Source organism: Rhodotorula paludigena (genome assembly GCF_050403205.1).
Source record: "Rhodotorula paludigena JCM10292 DNA, Rt_paludigena_JCM10292v1_ctg55, whole genome shotgun sequence".
Classification (NCBI taxonomy): domain Eukaryota; kingdom Fungi; phylum Basidiomycota; class Microbotryomycetes; order Sporidiobolales; family Sporidiobolaceae; genus Rhodotorula; species Rhodotorula paludigena.
Genome location: NW_027481403.1, coordinates 60,513 through 81,691, shown reverse-complemented (window position 1 = coordinate 81,691; position 21,179 = coordinate 60,513). Strand labels below are relative to the sequence as shown.

General features: G+C 63.2%; 9 protein-coding genes across 9 annotated transcripts; 5 read left to right on the top strand and 4 right to left on the bottom strand.

Annotated features, from left to right (window-relative positions):
* Positions 1–272: 272 nt before the first annotated feature.
* JCM10292_006724 (uncharacterized protein) lies at positions 273–2,409 on the bottom strand (the record flags this gene model as incomplete). Its single annotated transcript, XM_076651688.1, has 5 exons — positions 273–315; positions 505–1,144; positions 1,235–2,025; positions 2,089–2,315; positions 2,374–2,409. The coding sequence occupies 5 exons, from the start codon at positions 2,407–2,409 to the stop codon at positions 273–275; spliced, it is 1,737 nt and encodes a 578-aa protein (XP_076502768.1).
* Positions 2,410–3,104: 695 nt separating this feature from the next.
* On the bottom strand, positions 3,105–3,794 carry JCM10292_006723 (uncharacterized protein; the record flags this gene model as incomplete). The annotated part of the gene is made up of 3 exons (XM_076651687.1): positions 3,105–3,453; positions 3,523–3,603; positions 3,664–3,794. The coding sequence occupies 3 exons, from the start codon at positions 3,792–3,794 to the stop codon at positions 3,105–3,107; spliced, it is 561 nt and encodes a 186-aa protein (XP_076502767.1).
* Positions 3,795–4,658: 864 nt separating this feature from the next.
* Positions 4,659–5,367, top strand: JCM10292_006722 (uS8 family ribosomal protein; the record flags this gene model as incomplete). Its single annotated transcript, XM_076651686.1, has 5 exons — positions 4,659–4,788; positions 4,854–4,947; positions 5,026–5,110; positions 5,220–5,292; positions 5,360–5,367. The coding sequence occupies 5 exons, from the start codon at positions 4,659–4,661 to the stop codon at positions 5,365–5,367; spliced, it is 390 nt and encodes a 129-aa protein (XP_076502766.1).
* A 331-nt stretch (positions 5,368–5,698) lies between these two features.
* On the top strand, positions 5,699–7,022 carry JCM10292_006721 (uncharacterized protein; the record flags this gene model as incomplete). The annotated part of the gene is made up of 4 exons (XM_076651685.1): positions 5,699–5,980; positions 6,096–6,365; positions 6,462–6,659; positions 6,804–7,022. The coding sequence occupies 4 exons, from the start codon at positions 5,699–5,701 to the stop codon at positions 7,020–7,022; spliced, it is 969 nt and encodes a 322-aa protein (XP_076502765.1).
* A 435-nt stretch (positions 7,023–7,457) lies between these two features.
* Positions 7,458–8,888, top strand: JCM10292_006720 (uncharacterized protein; the record flags this gene model as incomplete). Its single annotated transcript, XM_076651684.1, has 2 exons — positions 7,458–7,983; positions 8,041–8,888. 2 exons carry the CDS (start codon positions 7,458–7,460, stop codon positions 8,886–8,888), a joined length of 1,374 nt encoding a protein of 457 aa, XP_076502764.1.
* Positions 8,889–9,377: 489 nt separating this feature from the next.
* JCM10292_006719 (WD40 repeat domain-containing protein) lies at positions 9,378–11,551 on the bottom strand (the record flags this gene model as incomplete). Its single annotated transcript, XM_076651683.1, has 10 exons — positions 9,378–9,527; positions 9,590–9,733; positions 9,801–9,968; positions 10,035–10,243; positions 10,299–10,398; positions 10,454–10,624; positions 10,687–10,710; positions 10,771–11,105; positions 11,172–11,311; positions 11,367–11,551. 10 exons carry the CDS (start codon positions 11,549–11,551, stop codon positions 9,378–9,380), a joined length of 1,626 nt encoding a protein of 541 aa, XP_076502763.1.
* Positions 11,552–13,313: 1,762 nt separating this feature from the next.
* Positions 13,314–15,919, top strand: JCM10292_006718 (uncharacterized protein; the record flags this gene model as incomplete). Its single annotated transcript, XM_076651682.1, has 15 exons — positions 13,314–13,374; positions 13,442–13,593; positions 13,699–13,711; positions 13,779–13,822; positions 13,889–13,960; positions 14,062–14,109; positions 14,181–14,250; positions 14,339–14,394; positions 14,444–14,861; positions 14,929–14,976; positions 15,069–15,076; positions 15,146–15,316; positions 15,377–15,464; positions 15,524–15,646; positions 15,708–15,919. The coding sequence occupies 15 exons, from the start codon at positions 13,314–13,316 to the stop codon at positions 15,917–15,919; spliced, it is 1,584 nt and encodes a 527-aa protein (XP_076502762.1).
* A 245-nt stretch (positions 15,920–16,164) lies between these two features.
* JCM10292_006717 (uncharacterized protein) lies at positions 16,165–18,746 on the bottom strand (the record flags this gene model as incomplete). Its single annotated transcript, XM_076651681.1, has 12 exons — positions 16,165–16,355; positions 16,515–16,551; positions 16,627–16,805; positions 16,896–17,089; positions 17,190–17,419; positions 17,480–17,640; positions 17,711–17,719; positions 17,778–17,804; positions 17,862–17,936; positions 17,991–18,067; positions 18,155–18,250; positions 18,571–18,746. 12 exons carry the CDS (start codon positions 18,744–18,746, stop codon positions 16,165–16,167), a joined length of 1,452 nt encoding a protein of 483 aa, XP_076502761.1.
* Positions 18,747–18,920: 174 nt separating this feature from the next.
* JCM10292_006716 (FAD-binding oxidoreductase) lies at positions 18,921–21,008 on the top strand (the record flags this gene model as incomplete). The annotated part of the gene is made up of 8 exons (XM_076651680.1): positions 18,921–19,368; positions 19,449–19,601; positions 19,683–19,778; positions 19,851–19,912; positions 19,974–20,333; positions 20,417–20,467; positions 20,538–20,788; positions 20,864–21,008. 8 exons carry the CDS (start codon positions 18,921–18,923, stop codon positions 21,006–21,008), a joined length of 1,566 nt encoding a protein of 521 aa, XP_076502760.1.
* Between the last annotated feature and the right edge of the window lie 171 nt (positions 21,009–21,179).

Genomic DNA, 21,179 nt, shown 5'->3' with positions numbered 1-21,179 from the left:
GAGGCAGTGCCGGGTGTCTCAGGATGCCGCGGATATTTCGTGCGAGCTGTGAGCTACGGCCATTCGGAGGGGTACGTACGGGAGATAGTGCTACAAAGGGTGTCGGCCCGCGGAGAAATGGAGGACACAAAGACGGCACGCCGGTCGTCAACGCTGGTATGCCCAGTAAACCCAGGGAACAGACGAAAGGAGGAGAGTCTATACAGCGTGGAAACATAATCTCATAGTGGCCGACGACGAAGACTGTCCGACGTGCCGGGCAGACAACCGCCTCAGTCCTTTCGATCCTCCTCGCCCTCTTCCTTCGTCCGCGCACTGCGGTGCGCCGAAGCAGGTACGACAGTACTCGCCTCGCTCACCCCGCTGAGCACATACTGCCTCCTTCCCTCTTCCCCTTCAACCCCCTCGGGACGCAGCTCCTCCCTCTCCCCCTCTCCCGCCGCCTGCTCTCGCGGGAACGGGAACCCCTCCTCCGCCTCTCCATCTCCATCCCCGGCGCCTGACCCTCTGAAGCGTCCCTCGTTCGAAGGCGGTGGCAACCTCGGGCTCGGCGCGCGACTCTGCGTCGGCGTCGGCGCGAGCGTGACAATCTCGGGCGTCGGGACCGGCGGCGAGTCGGCTGACGGGTCGCGCGCGCGCGCGAGGTGCAGCGGGACGGGCCTCGGCGCCGCAGATGGCTCGAGCGAAGGGGGTGGCGTGGATGAGGGTGTGGCGAGTGGGGACAGCGTGAGAGGGGCGGAGGGGAGCGAGAGCGCGGGCAGGACAGGCGGGCGCGCCGGGTCGGGCTCCTCCTCGGCAGGAGCAGGTGCCGGAGCTGTGGCGAGATCGGGCGTGGCGCTGTAGGGCGGCGAAGGGACGGTAACGGGGACGGGGACGGGCAAGCTCGCCGCCGGTGGAGGGGACGAGCTGCCCACCTCCCTCGCGAGCGGGCTCGTCCCGCTGCGCGCGCTTGCCGAGCTGCCGCTGCGCGCCCGTCCGCCAAGCGCAGGCGGCGGGCCCTCGGTGCCGAGGAAGGAGGGCGGCGGAGGGGCGGGAGGAGCGACGCCCGGGCCGTAGCCGTAGGCGCCGAGCGACTCGCGCGAAGAGAGGAAGGCGACTTGCTGTGGAGTCGGGCCGCTCTTTGGAAAGACAAAGGACGAATGGACTGTGCGCATCCTCAAGCGGAGTCAATCAGACGTCCACACTTGCCCAGTCAGGCTCGCATGAGAAAGAGACGCCGGACCGCGTAACGCACCGAACGAATTGGGCACCGGTGCCGAAATCCCCTGCTCCCTCACGCTGAGCCCGCTCGAGCTCGCTCTCGCGCCGAGCGCCGCGCCATACGGGCTCCCGCCCGCGCCGGGCGGGACGAGCGACGCGGTGCTGGCGTTTTCGCTGCTGCCGAGGAGACGCTGGAGCGTCCCTGCGCGCGGGCGGGACGCGGGGAGGGAGGACGAGAGGGCCGAAGAAGGAGGAGGGGTGCCGAACGTGTTGCTCGGCGAGGAGCGGGACGAGCGGTGTGCGAAATAGGACGCGCGACGGGGCGAGAGGGACGGAGGTGTGAGAGGCGAGGCGGACAGCGCGGGCGGCGAGGGCGGGCGCGCGGGGATGTCGATCAGTCCCGAGCGGGAAGCGAACGGCGAACTTGAACCGGGCGAGTGCGAGAGATATGGCGAGGCGCCGCCGAGTCCCGGTCGTGCGAGCGACGCATTCGACCCGGAACGGCCGCGGCGCGTTGCCGCTCCGAGGGGCTCGCTCGCGGACCGCGGGCGGTTGCCGATTGCTGGAGGGACGAGGAGCGAGGGCGAGCCGTACGAAGAGCCGTAGCGCTGGTGATGCGAGTCGAGCGAGACGTCGATGCTCGGGCGCGCAAAGAAGCTGTCTTCGTTCTCCTCGTCTCGGTCGTCTTCGTCATCGTCGTCGTCGTCCGCATCAGACAGACTGTTGTCGGCGGTGGAGGTGCGCGAGATGGACAGGTCGAGCTGCGAAGCGTCCATGTCGGTGCTCTTGAAGATGCTCATCTCCTCCTCTCCTGGCTGCGCCGAGCTGTTAATTGACCACGCGTGTCAGCCACGCCTTCGGCGTAACACAGTATTCACCGAGACGCACTAGAGCGGCAACCCGACGGGGCTCTGCGTCCTCCGTCGCCGTCTCCTCCTCGGACGCGGCTGCGTAATCGGCCTGTCGGCGACCGAGATCCCGCTCGGCGGGTGGTGGCTCCTCGGCGTCGCGGGGCGGGTCGACGAGCGCGAAGAAGACGGCGCGGGGACACGGGCGGCGCCGGACGCTACCGGCGGAGGGGAGGGGGTCGAGGCGGCTTCATCGGGGTGGAAGTGCTGCGAAGGGGAAGGCTCGTTCGCGGGACAAGGCGCTGAAGGAGGACGTGCGGCGTACCTTGCGAAAGAAGGCGCGCAAGCGGCCTTGCGGCATTTATGCCCCGGGGCGAGCGGAACTCTCGCAGACGACCGGCGAGGGCGTCGAGACACAAAGGGCGAGCGAGGACGCGAGGAGCGCGGGCGGAGGCCAGATGGCAGTGTCCGGGCTGGGCCGGCCTGCTCGTGCGCTGGCGAGAGAGCGCAAGGAGCGACGAGTGCGAGTCGTCGGAAGGAGCGTTCGGCAAGCGGGGCGGCTATCGGAGACGGCGCGACTCGCAGAGGGCGCTGCACTGCCCGTGGAGACTGACCTTATCCGTGCCTAGCAGACACCGTACGAGCGAGCTGCTCGAGGTTTGAGCGGACAGAGAAAGGGAACGCAACGCGCTCGCTGCGAAGGCGCGAGCGGAGGCGGACCGGCTCCCATCCGCTCGAGGCTGCCTCTCGGCCAAGACGACACACACACGGAAAAGAGAGGTTGGGGTCACTCTGCCATGGCACCGCACACCGATCGCTACAACAACCCTCGCTCCCTCCCCGCTGCACCCCTCGCCGCTGCACCGCCGCAGACGCACGCCCGTCCCAGCCTCGACTCGAGCCCCTCGTCCCCGCCCGCGCTGCTGCACTAGCCGCCAGGAGAGAGATGAGAGAGGAGCATCGGGAAGAGGACAAAAAGGTCGGGGGACAAGCGTGCGCGGACGCGGGCGGACAAGGGACGAGTGGTGCACTGAAGAGACAAGAACCAGGCGCCGTTTAGTCGTTGCGGCGGCCGAGGCCGACGACGTTGCGGCGGCCGGGGCGCTCGTACGACGTCTGGGGCGCGACGACGTTGACGGCGAGGGCGTCAAAGCCGAGCGTCTTGAGGAGGTCCTTGGTCTCGGGGTCGACGTCGATGGGGACGCCCTGCGTGTCGAGCGCAGAGACCTCGGGGACGTAGTTGTCCTTGCGCTCGCGCTCCTCCTCCTGGAGCTTGAACGAGATGCCGCGGACGGGGCCCTTCTGGATGCGCTTCATGAGGTGGGTCGTGAAGCCGGCAATCTTGTTGCGCAGGCGCTTCGAGGGGATGATGGCAACCTCGTCGCAGATCTTCTTGTTGACGTGGCTGCGTCATCGCGCGGGGTCAGCGATGTGCAAACGGGTCATCGCACGCAGGGCCAGGCGGAGGACGCACAAGTCAAGGGTCAAGCGAGGGTAGTACTTCTCGATGACGACGCGCGAGGCGCGCTTGACGGTCTTGGTACGAACACGGCCCCTGCGAGCGCGAAAGAAAGGGCACAGGGCACCGGGGTCAGCCCTGCGTGGCTCGGCGCACGGGGGTGAGAAGCGGGACGCGGTCCCCGAGTGGTGCTGCTGCTCGTGCGGTACGCGGTGCGACGTCGGGGCGCACGGCCGAGTCGCGCGCTCTGTTTGCCCAGCCCAGCCCCCTCGTGCACTCGACAGCATGTCCCTCGCCCGTCTCCTCCGTCCACCGCGGTGCGGACGGCCGAGTGCGCCTCGTCGCGCCGACCCGCTCGCCCGTGCGGCGCTCGCCTGAGCCGCCCTCGCGCCTCGCGGAGTGCGCAGCCGGCGCGTGTCGCTCGCACGAGGGAGTGTGGGGCTCGTGGTGCGCTCTGTGCGGGCGCAGAGGGCGCAGGCGGGGCGGTACGGGTGCGAGGGGAAAAGTCGAGGAAGCGGGCGCGGTGCTCGACGGCGCGGCGGGCGGGGGGCGCGGTTCAAGTTGGGGGCGGTCGGCAGAGTGCTGTGGGAGGGGACTGACATGATCTGCGAGAGGGGTTCGACTGCGGAGAGGCGGACGACGAGAGCAAAGAGCTGCGGCCGCTGGCTCGTGGCTGCTCCGAGCGCGCGCCTCGCCTCGCCTCGACCGCGCGCGCCGCCGTCGAGTTTTCGCCAAGTGCGCGCGCGACCCAGCGCGGGCCCTTTTCCCTCTTCACTTTGCTTCCCAGTCAAGTCACTCCCCGCCCGTTGCTTCCAGGTGAGTGCGTCTCGTCTCTCGTCTCCCGCGCGCCCTCTCTCTCCCGCCTCGGCACCCAAGCTCACCCTCCCGCTCCTCTCGCTCGCCAGGCCGTCGGCATCTCTCTCCCCCCTCAACCCCTCTCTCGACCCGCTCCCTGCACACCGCTAGTTCGGTACGCTTCGAGCCTCAGCCATGCCCGCACCCCAGCCTCGACCAGGCCCGCACTCCTCTGCACCCACGGGGCAGGGGACCGGGTCCTGACCGCCTCCCCTCCCCCTCGACACCCTTCTTGCCGTGAACCCGCAGTCCTGACCCGTGTCTCTCTCTCTCTCCCTTGATTGCACTCGCCAGCCATGCGTGTCTCCGTCCTCGCCGACTGCCTCAACAACATTGTCAACGCTGAGAAGCGTGGCAAGCGCCAGGTGCTCATCCGCCCGAGCTCCAAGGTCATCATCCGTTACCTCACGGTGATGCAGAAGCACGGTCCGTCCAGCCCCGCCCTGTTTCGCACGAGAGGACCCTTCAGCTGACGCATCGCGCGCGCACAGGCTACATCGAGGAGTTCGAGGAGGTCGACGACCACCGCTCGGGCAAGATCGTTGTCCAGCTCAACGGTCGCATCAACAAGTGCGGCGTCATCTCGTGCGTCGTGCATTCTCTCTCTCTCTCGTCTCTTGCCAGCAGCTCGGGACACGAGGCTGACCGCGAGCGTGTGTGCAGGCCCCGCTTCAACATCCGCCTCCCGGACATCGAGAAGTGGGTTGCCCTCCTCCTCCCGGCCCGTTCGTTCGGCTACATCATCCTCGTGAGTCGTCCCTCCTCTGTGTCGCATGCTAGTCGAGCCGGTGATGCGGGTCGACCGGGTGCTGCAAGCAGGGTAGGGAGCTGACCCGCGGCTTCACCTCTTCGTCCAGACCACCTCGGCTGGCATCATGGACCACGAGGAGGCCCGCCGCAAGCACGTTGCCGGCAAGGTCCTCGGCTTCGGTCCGTCGCTCTCCTCCCTGCCTTCTCCCCTCCCGCTCGCACTGACGCTCCTCTTGCGCGCGCACAGTCTACTAAGCGTCTCTTCGCGAACACGCTTGACGGGGCTTCCAGGGGATACTTGACCACCAAAACTAGGCGGGGGCGGCGCGGGACCGTGCGGTTGGTGTGGGAGTATTGCCTGCAACGATCCGCGGACCGGTTGCCTTCACTCTGTCTGTTGCGCGCGAATAGTGAGAGAATCGTGAGCCAGAGATCGTCGCACGTAGTCGGAGTCCGCATTGGGGTCGGACTTGCTTTCACGCGAGAGAGTCGCTTTCATCAGTTCGAAGAGAAGGCGGCGGTGCACCTTCTTCCTCGTCCCTCTCGCTCTCGCTGAGCAGGTCAGAGCCGTGAAAGAGCGGCAACAATGAGTAGCCGGCCCGACTTCCTCTCATTCACACACACGAGCACCTCGTCCCCGTCCCCGTCCTCCTCGCAGCCAACCTCGTCCCTCCCCGCCGCCGTCGCGCTCCTGATTACCGACACGCTCGACGCGCCCGCCTCGTTCGTCCTCGTGCAGCTCGTCGCGCACGCGCTGCGACCCGCTGCGGCGCCAGGAGGGGGAAGCGGGGCGGCAGGGAAGCGGAGGGTCGTGGTGCTGGGCGTGCGGGAGAGAGACGAGTACTGGACTGCCGTGCTCAAGAAGAGCGTGCGTCCTTCCCCTACCAGCTCGGGCTCAGCTCCGACTTCCTCGCTCGGACGCTCAGCCGCGGGCTCTTGTGGTGGTGGAGTACTCACGCCGTTTCGCTTTCTTCCCGCTGCAGGGCATCCAAACCCCGAACGAGCGCTCGACAGGGCACTTCACCTTCATCGACGGCTCGTCCCCCTCGCTCGCCCTGCCGGACCTCTTCGCCGCCCTCGCCGCTGCGCTCGTCGCGCCTTCTCAATCCGCTCCTCCGGCATCACCAGCTGGGACGGGGGACGCGCTCGGCCCGCTCGTCGTCATTGACGATGTGAGCGCGCTGCTGTGGACGGGGAGGGACGCGCGGGAAGTGGTGCGATGGTGGAGGGGCGTGAGAGCGCTCGTAGCACAAGTGCGTCGCCGCCCAACCCATCAAGCGAAGTTTTCCCGCTCACAACTGATCCCGAGCCCTCAAATTCTGCTCCCTGCTGGTCCTCGACATGCACAGCACTCGGCTTCGCTCGTCACACTTCTCCACGCCGACTCGCTCTCGCCCTCGCCGACCTTCTCGCTCGCCCCCGCCGCCTCGGCCGTCGCGTTCGACTCGCCCGAGGACCAGTACCTCTTCCGACAGGTACTACAGCGATGCGACTTGTGGGCGCAGGTCGACGGGTTTGGGAACGGCGGGAGCGGCGCGAGAGGCGAGGTGCGTTCTGCTCTTCCTCTTCCCTTCTCTCTCGGGGGCGGACGGAAAGCGCCGGCCGTCCGCGCGGCCGGGTCGTTCCGTTCCTCTTCTCGAGCTCGAGGGGACGAGCACACCGATGCTGATTCTTGCCTTTCGCACGCGCAGCTCTCGCTTCACCGCGGCCCCTCTCTCCTCTCCCCCTCTCCCGCTCTCTCCTCCGCCTCGGCACCCGCATCATCACCAGCGCCTGCTGACTACTGGACGGTCGACGCCCCGCGCATGGGCGCGCGGGCCTGGCAGTTCCGGCTCGACGAGGCCAAGGGCGCGGTGTGGAACGTCAAGGGCGGCGGAGGCGGGGCGGGCGGGGAGGCGCTGGTTCGGTAGGGCAGGGTGGAGGGTGACGGGGAGGGGAGTCGGGACATTTGGAGCGGTCAGCGGGAGCAGTGCGTGAGCAGTTGGGAGAGGGAGGAGTCGCGTTGCTGAAACCTTTTGTTGTTGTCTCCACCACAAATAGCTGCGTCCTCCGCAACGAACCGCAATTGTCTCTCGCACTCAGACATGCTCTCCGCTTGTATCGACTGGCGAGATTTCGAATGCGCCTTTCCGACGGAGTCGCTCGAGCAGTTTCTCCCACGAACTGCTCACTTCGCTTTCGTGTTGGAAGCTCGCTGCAGCTGCACAAATCTCTGCAGGCTTCTTCTTGAGCTTTACGCTCCGCAGACGTCTTCTCCGAGCTCTCCTGCGCCTGCTCCGCTTCTCATCAGCTCCGCGCCTTGTCCTAACTCTGGCTCCTCTGCTCAACCCTCGAGACCCTCCAGGATGTCCGTCAAACGCAAGAACCCTCGTCTCTGCAAGACGACAATCGACGGCGGGTTCGACTGGACTTTCTCCTTCGACATTGACGATCTCGACCTCACCGACCCAAACCTCGAGACCGACCTGAGCTTCGACAGCCCGCTTGTCGGACGCTGGGCAATCTTGATCAGGCGTCAAGAGGATAAGCTCACAATTCAAATCGACCATGGGACGCTCACAATCGGTCGTCTGGGCAAGCGGGCTCGCGCGACCCTCTCGCTCGGCTGGAGTACGCATGGTAGACACACGCAACTCGCATGTGTGCACTTTGAGGAGGAACCCCTCCCCAGCGGCGTGGAGAAGGATCCACATGCCGTCTATACGGGTCTAATACTGGCGGTGCCGCAAAGGGACATTGAACGAGCGGAGAAGGCCTCGCAGGGCGCCTTCGTAGCTTCGAGTCATCGACGCTACTCGTTCGAAGTCAGGTTCGAGCAAGATACCCTCGCGCCGACGAAGTTCTCCGACGATCTCGCTTCGCGCACGCCTGGTCAGACGAGCCTTCCTCTGCTTATGAGCCCTCGCATCTGACCGGTCCTCGCCGCAGATTCGACGCGCTCGCCCATCCCGCACGACGTGCGCTTCTTCTTCCCGCATGCTGGCCAGGACGGCGCCGAGATCTGGACGACCGCCGAGCTCCTCTCCAACTCGTCGCCATATCTCAAGGATCTGCTCTCTTCCGACTTTGCTGAATCGGTCACGGTCAGCTCGAGGAAGCGTCAGCGGCGCTCAATTACTATGATTCGCAGCACTGGCGCCTCGTACGAGTCGGCCAAGGACCACGACGACTCGGACGACGAGTTGGACGAGCTCTTCTTCGACCGCTTCCCTCGCCCCCTGTTTGACGTCGAGCAGACTCCCGAGCTCGCCTACCGCCAGATCGAGGTCAAGCTGACCGCCTACACCACCTACCTCGCTGTCATTCGCTGGCTCGAGACGGGCTACATCGCTTTCCTCCCGCTCACCTCGACCTGCAAGCCCACGGATACGTCAGCGACACGCACTCACCGCGAAGAGCTCATGGACAGCATCCATGAGCAGGACGGCTCAGTGAAGCATGGCAAGAAGTCGCTGCGAGTCTCGCTAAAGTCGACCTACCGTCTCGCGCACCTCCTCCAGCTCGACCGCCTCCAGCAGCTCTGCCTTACACAGCTCCCGCTCTCGCTAACGCATCACGGCGCTGCTCATGAACTTTTCGAGACCGCGTCGGTGCTGTACAAAGAGTGGCGCAAGGTCATACTCGACTACGTCGTCGAGAATTGGGATGAGGTGACGACGACCGGCGCATGGACCGAGAACGAGGCTCGGATCGACAGCGATGAGCTCCGTGGAGCCGCGCCGATTCTGCAGGAGCTGCTCAAGGCAAAGATGAAGCAGACGGTCACGAAGTCGTAACAAGCGTACGTCCGCCTTCCGCGTTGACGTCTTCGCTCGGCCACCGGTGCTAACGCTGCATAACCTTTCTTAATTACAGCTACTGCTCAAGCTCAGACGCACCCGCCTTCTCCTGCCCTCGCTTTCGTAGTTGCGCCTGCAAGCCTTCCCCATTTTACCACGAGAGAGCAGCGTGGCGCTCCGATCCTGCTCTGCTTCCCAATCTTGTTCACTCTCTGCGCCAGATAAGTACGATGCGAGAGGCACAGGCGTTGTTGACAACATCGGCAGGACGTGTCGACACGAGGGGCTAGGCACAAGCAACGAGACGGGTGCAGGCAGGTACAGTAGAGGGAGGCGGCGACTGCGGCAAAGCGAACAGGCAACAGGGACGTTGTACGAGAGGGGTATTGCGGAGGTATGGACACCGGTCTGGGGATATTGGGTGTGCTGCAAATCCGATGGAAACGAGAGGGGCAATTTCGAATGCGAATCCAGCGGCGGGCGACCTCACCGTATCTGACCGAACGGGCTCAGGGCGCTCGTGTCCGACTTGCGCTCGACCTTGCTCTTCGGGAAGGCATTCCAGAAGCGCAGGGTCTCGTCTCCAGCGCCAGTGACGATGGTCTGGCCGTCGGGCGAGTTGGCGAGGTACAGCACCTGCAAGCGGAGCAAACCGTGAGCGTCACCGACGAGTGCAGAGGGAGCAGTTCAGGACGCACTCGGAAGGTGTGGCCGGTGAGCTGTGCGACCTGCTGCATCGACGGGTAGCGCCAGATCACGACCTGATTCTGCGCTTGGCCGGCCGAGAAGCCGTGCGTCGTAACGAGCTCGTTCGAGTTTTTGCTGAAGAGCATGTTGCAGACCTGCAGTGAAAGCGGCCGAGCGAGGTGAGCCGCGTGCGAGAGAGGCGAGCGGAGCAAGGCGACGCACCTGGCTGCCCGTGTCAACCTCTTGCAGCAGGTTGCCCGTGAGGGTATTCCAGAACCGCAGCTTCTGGTCAGCCGTTCCGCCACCACTCGCGAGGATGCCGTGCTGGTGCGGGTTCCATGCAATGGCCTTAACCGCGGCGATGTGGTCGGTGAAGCGGTGCAGAGGGGTCTGCGCAGCAGGAGAGACGCGGTCAGTGGCGCACGTGCCAGCAGAAGGGTGTTTATCCCGACGCACCTCGGACATCTTGTCGAACACGAAAAGCTTGTTGTCGTTTCCTCCGCTAGCGAGCTGGCCATCGTCGCTCCACTTGAGACCGCACACCTCTTGCCGATGCACCGCGAGCTTGTTGACCCAGTGATCCTTGATGCGGACGTCTCGGTGATAGATGAGGCGGTCGTGCGATCCGGAAGTCAGAATATGGTCGTTCCAGGCGAGGGCACCGACTGTGACAAGGTCGTCAGTCGAGCGCGTCCCAGGCAGAAGGTGTTCCGAACGCACCTCGCGCGGTGTGACCTGACATGCGGCGGATTACACGGCCCACGTTGGCGTCCCAAATCTGGATCATGCCATTCTTGGTCCCGACGGCGACTTGATTCCCCTGTTTCAGGCGTTGTCAGCCTTTGACCCGAGGGCAATGAGCGATGAGGGCATACTCGTTGAACCCAGCTGATGCTGGTGATGGAATCAGGCGGATCCGATTCGGACAAGTCGCACAGCTTTTTGACCTCGCTCGTCTGCGCGCTCCAGGTGTAGACCGACGAGCCGAGGCCGACGCCGAGTACGTTGGTCGATGACCAGTCAACGAGGTTGAGGTAGTAGTCGTCCTGCATGGCCATGGAGCGAATGAGTTATACGACAGAGCGTGGGATGGCGAGAGAGCCCTCACGGCCAACTCAGGTGCGTCCAGGACCTGCGGTCCATGGAAGCCATCAGAAAGGACTCGTGAGCACATGAACCACAACGAACGCACCTTGAAGGGCACCCGGCTGACTTGTCGCATCGGTTTTCTCGGGCTGAGCAGCAGTTTCTGGCTCTCGTGCCGCACGGGACTCAAGCTATACCGCTCATGTGTCGGACTGTCGAGCCCTCGCTCCGCCCCTTCGCGCGTGATGCGTTTTCGAGAGGGGGAGAGGAAGCTGAAGAGGGGCTTGTTCGAAGACGGAGAATTGCCAGGCGAGGTCGCGCCCGTGAACTGCGTATGGGTGCGGGCAGAGGAGGGCGAGCGGAGCAGGGGCGTCTGGTCGATGGACGAGGGGCCGAACAGTTCGGTTCGGAGGAGCGAGTCGAACGTCTTGTTCGCCTCTTCTGCGCGGGACGCGGAAGCTTAACACGACTTGCTCATGGTCTCGGAATGAGCCAACAGCCACGGACCCGTCTGCGCATCGGTATCCACTGCTCGTCGTTTGCCCTTGCTGGACGCGCTGGGCGTGGACGAGTTCGACGAAGACGCGGATCCGGGAAGAAGGGAGAACGAGGTCGCAAGATCGAGGCCGTCTCGACTCGGGATGAACCTGTGCAGATCGGTCGTCAGTAGATCGTCGTCAGCGAGTGCAACGATATGCGCACCGGTCTCCGTAGAACCTTTTCTTGCTCGGAGACCCTCCTCCTCCGCTCCCGCTGCCGAAGCTGCTCTCGCGGGCGCGAGTCTTGCTCGGGCTCGCCCGGGGGCTCGAAGGGCCTGCTTGTGCCCCACCTGCACTGCTCAGTGCGCTGGTCCTCGCAGCAGCCTGCCTCGGAAGGTCCGACTGCATGCTCGCTCGGCTCAGGTCAGGCGACCGGTGGGGCCGCAACCTCGTCGAGGTGTCGAGCTGTCGCGGCTGTGGCGACGCGCAAGGTTACTTGACACTGCTGGGCGGCCTCGCAGGCTAGCGCCAGGCTGCCGCGGGTCGTTCGAGACGTCGACGTTGAGCGACTGATGACAAGCGGCAGGAGGGAGTCGCCGGCCGGGAGAAGCGGGAGCGGGCTCCAACGCGCTGTAGGTGTACTCTGGACACGCTCGAGACGCTCGATTAGCCCGAGGGGCGCGGTGGCAGAGGCCGACCTTGTCTTGTCCTCGTCGCCCGCCTCGCCTTGTCTTCGCCGTTGACACGTTTGTCGCTCGTACGACGCTTTGCTGGACGACAGTGCGAGTCTTCTGACTGACTGCGATCTGCGCTCATTCTTCCGCTTCTCCGCGCTTCTGTTGCGCCTTTCTCGCTCCAACTTCGTGTCTTTGCGTTGACATCTGCCAGGTCACTCAGTCAGCACGCGCTGAGACTCTGGTCTGTGTGTCTGCGGCACGACTTCAAAGCAGCGGAGACGCGCTTGAGCAGACTATGAGTTGCGCGAGGACGACTGTTTCGAGGCTACAGCGGCTCCAACGTCTTACCGCGCGGCTCGCTTCTGTGACGGTCCGGGCCGTGACAGCAGCATGTAACATTGGCATCTACCATGGCCAGTAGACGACGCATGAGCAGTCTGCGGATCCAGTCAACGGCGTGACCTGCGCCAGCGCCGCTAGGTCCTGTTTTTCCTGGAGGTGACCGGATCCTGCGCGACAAGGCTGCAGCTCTGATCGGGGCCCAGTGGCCGGCGGTCCACCCGCGCAGGACCGTCGCCTGTCAGCGCTTCCTACGGGATGAAGCACTCGAAGCGGACGACGGCCTCCCGCCGAGGCTTCCACTTTTCGGTCGATCTGGCGCATCTTGTCGATGGGCGTTTCGATATTCCCTCGTTCCATGCTTCCGTCCGTCGCCGCACGGTGTGGGTGACTGGCATGCGTCGCCAGCGGCTTGGCCCCCGCTTTCTAGCGGAAGGCAAGCATGTCCGCGTGTTGCGCATGCGACAGAGGACCGCCTTTCCACCGCGTCCTGACGCTGCCGAACGTTCAGAATTTGTCTGGGCCTTCAGGAGATTCACCGCGGGCACGGCCTGCAGGACGGCTCGAGAATTCCGCCGGCTCGCTCGACTCCCGACTGCTCGTTCCCGTGCCTGACGAGAGGGGACCCAGATTTGGTGCTCCTCCTCGCGGCTTTCTACGTTTGCCACAGACACCGCGCAGAAGCCGCAGAAGGTGCACGAGGCTGCAGACGCCGGATATGCGCTGTGATTTCTGTGCATGCGCTGTGTCGTTCACCGCGCTCTGTCTTCGCCTCACCGTCTCGCAAGTCGAGCAGGCGGCCCCGGATTCGCTCCTCCTCCGCAACGCCAAGCATCGTGCGCCCACGAGCGCCCACAGATGTGCACGGACAGAGTGCCGGACCAATCCCTACACTCCTCCTTCAAACAGCCTGCCGCTTCTCCCGCTCCGTCCACGCGTCGCTCTTCGGGGACCCATTGCTGGGGCCCGCCCGCGCCGCTTTCTTGCTCCTGCTCATTCGCTTCCTCCGCTGCTCGCTCCCGCACTTTGAACGATCTCCGTCTCGTGCGAGTCAAGGGCCCCTCACATCGACACAGAAGCACGCTGTTCCCCCGTCCCTTCCACTCCGCCGCGACATCTCGTCCACCCTTCTCTCCTCTTCAATCTCTACCACAATGTCGAAGCCTGAGCAGGCCGACGTTGTCGGCGACGTCGAGAAGGCGTCCGTCCATAACTGTGCGTTCAACATCATCGACGAAGAACGTTGCCTTCCGACATAGCTTACTCTCCGCTCCCACGGCAGTCGAGGATGCCGCCACGCCTGGTGTCATTGTGAAGGAGGACTCGCATGCGTTGCACGGTATCGACCCGAAGAAGGAGACGGCGCTGCGCCGCAAGATCGACCTTCGCATTATGCCCATCATCTCGCTTATCTACCTCTTCTGTTTCATCGATGTGAGGCTGCGGTATTCACTTGCACTGCGAGCCAGCCACGTGCTGTGCACGAGCGTGCGACGTGAGCAGAACGGCAGACTGACTCTTCACCTTCTTTCTCTTCAGCGCGCCAACATCGGTTCGCTCTTCCTTGCGGACTCTCTACCCCCCTTGCATCATACTCACACGCACTCCGCTGCTTACAGGCAATGCTCGAGTTGCCGGACTCGAGGCGGACCTTGGCATGTCGGTGCGTCGGCGCTCTCGACCCGCTCGGCGCTTCGGTCATTTCGCTCACATCCTCCTCGTTGCGCAGGGCCTCGACTACAGCGTGCTCTTGGCGTGCTTCTATGCCACCTATACGGCATTCGAGTTCCCGCTGCAAATGGTCAGTTTTCAAGGCTCCGCAGCGATTGAGCAAACGCTTCAAGGCTCGCTCGAGGCGTCTCCGAGCACCCGCAACCGCTGACGCTTCTCCTCTCTCTACAGATCAACAAATGGATCGGCCCGGGCAAGATGATTCCAATCCTGGCATTCGTACGTCTAGGAGAGGTCCCCCTCTCACCCGCGCAAACGATGCCGACCTCACAGTCTTCTTCGCTTTGCAGCTCTTCGGCATCTTTTCCCTCTGCATGACCTTTGTTGAGTCCTATGGCTCCGCCATCGCCGTCCGCTTGCGTGAGTTGGCCCTCGTCCGATTCTCGCTGCACATGGACCCTCGCGATGTTTTCGCTGTTCATGCACTGATGTTGTCGACATCTGGCAGTCCTTGGTATCGCTGAGGGTGGTGTGTTCCCTGGCCTTGCCTACTTCGAAAGTCTTGTACATCTTTGCGCTCGCTGGCAACGACTAACCTTCCTTTTCACCGCAGCTCTCCCGCTTCTACCGCAAGGACGAGCTCGGCTTCCGCCTCTCGTGCTACATCGTCTGTGCTCCCCTCGCCGGAGCTTTCGGCGGTCTTCTCGCCAGTGGCCTGCTGAGTATCGACAACATCGGCGCCTACTCGGGCTGGCGCAACATCTTCCTCGTACGCCTGCATTCTGGACACTTCCCTCTGGCGCGGTCTGACGAGCTATTTCGGCAGGTCGAGGGGGTCATCACATGCGGCATTGCCATCATCTCGTGGTTCATCCTCCCCGACCGTCCCGAAGTCTGCAAGTGGCTGTCGCCCGAGGAGCGTGCCCTCGCCGAGGCGCGCATCAAGGCTGAGAACGTGGGCCAGTCGACGGCAATCGACTCGATGCACTGGCAGACTGTCAAGGACGGCGTTTGGAACCCGACGACAATGGGTGAGTCCGGCTTTACGCGCGAAACCCTGTTTGCTGTCCACGTGCTGACCCTCCGCTCTGTGCACAGTCTGCGCCCTCATCTTCCTCTTCAACAACACGACCGTTCAGGGTGTTGGTAGGTCTTGCCTTTAATTGCACATCCTGGGCGAAGGACTGCTTTGTCGGCTCCGAATCAGCGCAGACGCTGATCACCCGGTTCTCCTGCAGGCTTCTTCGTACGTCTTCTTATTGAGGCTGGTGGACCCTCCCAGCGGTTAAATGTTGACGCGTTCCTGTCGCCACAGCTTCCGACCATCATTCGTACCATCTACCCCGGCAAGACCGCCATCCAGGTCCAGCTCTTCAGTGTTCCGAGTTACGTCGTCGGCGCCTTCACGACGCTCCTCACCGGCTATCTCTCATTCAAGACCAAGAAGCGCGGCTTGTACATGCTCTTGTCGGCGCCGTTCGTCTGCGTGAGTGGGTGCCCTCCTACACGTCCAAAGGCCGAAAAGCTGACCTTTCATGTCATACAGGTCGGCTACATCATGTACCTCGCTACTATGGACGCACAGGTCCGCTTTGCTGCGTCCTTCATGGTAGCCATTGGCGCCTTCTCGTTCGGTACGTACAAGTTATGTCTGCATTGCCAGCTGAAGGAAGCTCATCTCATTCGCTCGCAGGCGCTCTCTGCAACGCCTGGGCGGCTGCGAACGTCGCCTCCGACACGGCCCGTGCTGCTGCTATTGGCACGGTCGTTGCCTTTGGCAACTGCGGCGGATTGATTGCTGGCTGGACTTTCCTGCGTGAGTATTGCATACCGGCTTTTCCTGTGTGAAAAAGGGCTCACACACGGTCGCACTACAGCAAAGGACGGTCCCGAGTATGTGCCCGGCAATGCCTTCAACCTCGCCGGCAGCACGACCATGTTCATTCTTGCTGGCGGCCTTTGGTGGTGGCAGGCGAAGGAGAACCGCGCCAAGGAGCGTGGCCGCGACGACCACTACCTCGAGGGCCGCACCGAGGAGGAAATCCGCATGCTCGGCACGCGCCACCCGGCCTGGCGCTATTCCTACTAGGCTCTCTCGACTTCGGAACCTGAACAACGAACTCTCGATATGTGAACTTCTAGCTCGCCCCGGTGTTATACAAGAACAACGTTTGTTTCACTGCGTGGCTGCGTTGATCTGGTGGATCGAGAGCTTGTTTGCGGCAGCACTTCGAGCGCAAAGTCACTACCCCAGCTTGGGCAGAACGGAAGCTCGCCGCACAACAGATTGATGATCTCAGTGGCAATGGCACTCCCTATGGATCTTTTGATAGTCTACAAGGTGTAGATGTAGTGCGGGTGTGCGTCACCCTCGGAGTTCCAGGTCGATGCATCCACGACGCCCCCGGTCGCCTCGCGCCGCTCGGCCTTCTTGCGGTTCTGCCGGCGCAGGTAGACAATGTTGAGGGCGCACGTGACGATGATGAGGCACGTCATGGCGATGAGCACCTCGGTCGCGCGAGAGTCTGTGCAGCGAGACGAGGGAAAGGAGGTCAGTTGAGAAGGTCCCCATGCAGAATCGCTTTATTGGCAGCATATGAGGCGGATGCGCGCGTGGTAGCATGCCAAGGAGTGGATGAGGCGGATGTGCGAGCCGTAGCATGCAAAGGAGTGGAAAGACTAACACTCCGGACCTTCGTTGGTCGGGAAGAGCCAGGTAGACTGCAGGGATCAGTTGCAAGTCAGAATTGGCTGCATGGATGTGTCAGGAGAGTCCGTCAATGCGGCAGCACTTACAGCAATGCCTCCACAGTTTGTCATGACAAAGCCAAACGCAACGGCAGTCGCTTTGGTATAGTGCGGTGCGCTGTTGTTGGGGAGCCAGGTCACGAGTGCAGGCGCGGTCGAGTAGACGCCCGTAATGGCGAGGAAGAGCGAGGTGTAGCGGACCGCGGTAGCCATGGACTCGTAGAACACTGCGGTGCGGACGCGGGGTCAGTCGGCTGACATTCGGAATGATCAGCCTGAACGTGACCGGGTCCGAGACGCAAGGTGCAGAAACGTACTGATGTATCCCGCAAGCGCGAGGAAGCTCATGAGGATGGTGCAAAGGCCACGTTGCCCGTAGCGGTCCGACAGGACGGCGTTGATCATTGTGATGAGGAAAGCGCAGACGAAGGGCGGGACGGTGAGGAGCTGGGTCTGAACGGGGGTATAGCCGAACGTGCTGACAATGACGGGCGTGAAGTAGGAGAAGCCGCTGCGCATGAGGGGATCCCGCGCAGTCATTCTCGTCAGAACCGCGGTTGCGGACGGACACTTGTGATGGCGCGGCCGGCACGCAGTAGAAGAGAACTCACTAAAGGGTCACGCCGTTGGCAAAGAGGGCCACAAGAAGCAGGAGGACATGCGGACTCGTGCAAGCCCGGCGGAAGTGTTGCCACGAGAAGACGTTGTCAAAGTCATTCGACGCTCCCGCGGGTGCGTCAAGCTTCAATCGCCGCTCCACATGGGCCTTCTGCTCAGCATTCAGGAAGATCGAATGTGCAGGCGAGCGAGGGAGGGTGAAGAACATGAAGATGCCGAAGAACTGAGGGAGGACGCGCGGGTCAGGAAGGTCCATGACTGCACGAGTGTTCTTCGCACGTACGAAGGTGAAGGCACCCTCAACAAAGAAGATCCACGTCCATCCCGGGTAATTCGGGGTCGAGATGTTGGTCAGAGCAGCGGCAAGCAGACCGGAGAAGGCGCCGCTCAACGAGGCGGCGCCGAAGAAGAGCGACACGCGGGTCTGCAGCTCGTGTCGACGGTCTATCAAGCTGAGAGTCAGCAAATCCCAACCTCGGCTGGCGCCGAGAGGTTGGAAGGAGTGTAAGCGCACAGAACATAGCTGCGAGTGAGACGAAGTCAGCGAGACAGTCTGAAGGGATTCCCCGAGACTGACTCACACAGGAAGAGCACCAGACCCGGGAACACTATAGGCACAAGGTGAGTCAAAGAACAAGAACGGAAATATCAGACGGGAGACGCACGGCCGCCCTCAAGAAGACCGAGGAAAAGGCGCGCAGCAATGAGGCCGGAGTAACTCGATACGAAACCTGTGAAGGCTGCAAGCTCCTGCATGAGTACATGACTCATTCAGACACTTGAAAGTGACGCACTCGTGCAGATTCCCCACAGGGTGACCATCGCGGGAAGCATAATGTGCGCGCCGACCTTCTTGAGAAGGAGGTTGGACCTGCAGCGTCTCGCCAGTCAGCTCAATCAGCACAGTAGAGAGAGGTCATGTGTATGTGCAGGGAGCTCTGATAGAGAAGGAACTCACGGGATCTCAGCCGCAATATACAGCACGTATGTGCAGGTCACGCAGACGAGGTATTCGTGCGGCGTCAGTCCCAAGTCGGTTGCCATCCCAGCGACCCTATGTGCGGAGGTGCGTTACAGCACAGCGTGTCAGCACCATCGAAGCCGGGGTCGCTCACGGCATCACCGGCAAGACGCGGGAAGGAGCTGCTCACTTCGCACTAGTTGATGCGGAGGTGTGGAGAGAAGGGCAAGACGTCAGCGCCCGGTGTGCTCGGTCCAACGAGCAAGTTTACCGGCAAGGCATCGAAGAGGTCTGACGCACTTGCCCTAAGAGCAGGAAACGCGAGCACGAACGAGCAGGACCAGGAGGATTCGAAAGGTCAGCTCCCGCCTGACCGCCGCACCGCTGTGTAAAGCCAACGTACGATATTGGACCTATCAAGGAATGATAATAGGTATGCAATGGCGGCAATTGGCAGCACGGTCATGTCGAGACGTCGCACTGAGGCCCTGTCGAGCTCCCAGTCGGCATCGGTGAAGCCGCTCGAGTCGTGCTGGTGCTGCTGGACAGAGACCGACTCCTCCTTGTCCGAAGCCGTGGTAGCAGTCATGGCGAGCCGCAAGCCAGAAGCGAGTCAAAGAGGAGAGTAGAGCGAGAGCGAGAGAGAGCGGAAAGCGTGCCGTGCGCGGCAGCGACACCGGGCGGCCGGGTGCCCCGGTCAAGCGCCGCGCGGGGAACCCGTTCCGAAAACTGATGAGCGTCTTCCACCAGCACCGTCGCAAGCATGGCGACCGCAGCAAAGGAACGCCTCGCCTCGCTCGCTTCCCACCTTGCATCGCCTTCCGCGCCGGAACCGGACTGGCCGCGGGCGCTCGAAGCGCTCAAGAGCGCTTTCCCCGCAAGCCAGCTCTCCGTCGACCTCGCCACGCGCGAGAAGCACGGCCAGAGCTGGGGCTCGCTGCTTCCGCCGTCGCCGCCGGCCGCCGTCGTGCACGCGCTGTCAACGGCGGACGTCGTCGCGGTTGTCCGGATCGCAACGAGCTGCGGCATCGTGCTGATCCCTACTGGAGGACGCACGGCGCTCGAGGGCCAGTTCACGGCGACGTGCTGCAGCCCGCTAGTTGAGGATAGCTGGAACGGAGTCGTCAAGGGCAAGACCAAGTCCGGAGACCGGCCAACAATTCATGTCTCGCTCTCGCGCATGAATCAGGTTCTTGCGCTGCACGAACGAGGTGCGGCATCTCTTACGAAGGCGCGCGGTCGTAGCTGAGCAAGCGTGAATCGAGCGCGAGCTGACCCTCCTTTCGGACAGACTTCCAGGCGATCGTGCAGCCCGGCATCGGTTGGCAAGGTCTGAATGCTTACCTCGCCGAGCGCGGCGTCAAGCTGGCGTTCCCCGTCGACCCTGCGCCCGGCAGCGAGTTCGGCGGGATGGCGGGAGTCGCCGGGAGCGGGACCAACGCAGGTGCGCTGCTCTCGCGGTCTTCTTGCGCTCTCCTCCAGGCACTGGGCGTCTACTCAACAACGTCAATCATTACTGTTGCAGTTGGCTACGGTACTCTGCGCGCAGAGTGGATCCAGTCGATGGAGGTTGTGCTCATGGACGGATCGGTGATCCGCACGAAAGGATCGAATCGTGCTCGTGCGTTTCTCCTTCCTGGTCGCGCTTCGCGCCGTGTGCTGTCGAGTGCTGATACGATCGAACGCTCGGCAGGCAAGAGCACAACCGGCTGGGACACCGGCCGTCTATTCCTTGGTAGCGAAGGGACACTAGGGGTGTGCCTTTTTCATTCCGCACAACATCCATACCCACCTGCTGACAACACTGCTTCTTCAGATCATCACAGAGCTTACTGTCCGACTTGCGCCCGTCGTCCCGCTTAAGGTCGCTCTCACGTCCTTCCCGACGGTGCAGCAAGCCGTTTCGACGGTCGTCTCGATGCTCTCGTCGGGCCTCACCCCGACCTCGCTCGAGCTGCTTGACGGAACGTCGATCAAGGGGCTCAACCTGGCCAAGCTCCTGCCCGACACACTGCCAGAGGAGCCGACAGTCTTGATGCGGTTCTCGAACCCGTCCGAGGCGGTTAACCAGGCGAGCTTGGAGACGGTCAAGGCGATCGTCCAGCGCGAAGGCGGGAGGGAGCTGCGACTTGCGAAGGATGAACAGGAGAATGAAGAGCTGTGGAAGGCACGGAAGGTGAGCTCCCCTCTCCCGCATGGCTATCTCGCCTCAACGCTTTAGCTCCGGCTGACTCTTCGGGCACGATGCGTACCATACAGTCGCAATACTGGTCACAGCAACTGCTCATCGGCGAAGGCTGCCGTACTCTCGTGCGTTCACAGCTCTTTGCCCTCGGTGCTGCCGAAAGCGCCCCTGACCCTGGTCGCCGCCTCGTCACAGATCACCGATGTCTGCGTTCCGATCTCTCGCCTCGCCGAGTTTGTCGACCGCTCCGAGATTCTCGTACGCGACTCGGGCTGCATCGCCCCCATTGTCGCACATATTGGCGACGGCAACGTGCACCGCGCGATCCTGTGGCGCGGCAAGGAGGGCGAGACGACCCGCCCGCGCGAGGTCGAGACGCTTGCCAAGAAGCTCGTCGAGCTCGCGCTCGAGCTCGAGGGGACGTGCGCGGGAGAGCACGGCATTGGGTACGTCCCCTCCCTCGCAGTGATTCAGGCCGATTGCGCGTAGACCTGCCACTGACCCGCCTGAGCACTGCACAGACTCACGAAGCGCAAGTACCTCAAGGCCGAGCTGGGCGACTCGACGCTTGCGCTCATGCGGACCGTCAAGCGGGCGCTCGACCCGCTCAACCTCCTCAACCCGGACAAGGTGCTCTTCCCGGAAGGCGAGGAGCAGTGGGCGTGAGCGTTCAAGCACGTCTCTACCTGCTGCGTGGCAAGACGTGTGCACCGGCGGCTTTATCGCGTGTTTGCATAGCATGAAACGGATGCTGGATCGGCTGCGCCTGGCCAATGAGAGCAATGAGCGGAAGCGCGACTGTTGCGTGGGCCCTCTGGCGAATGCCCGCCCCCTCCT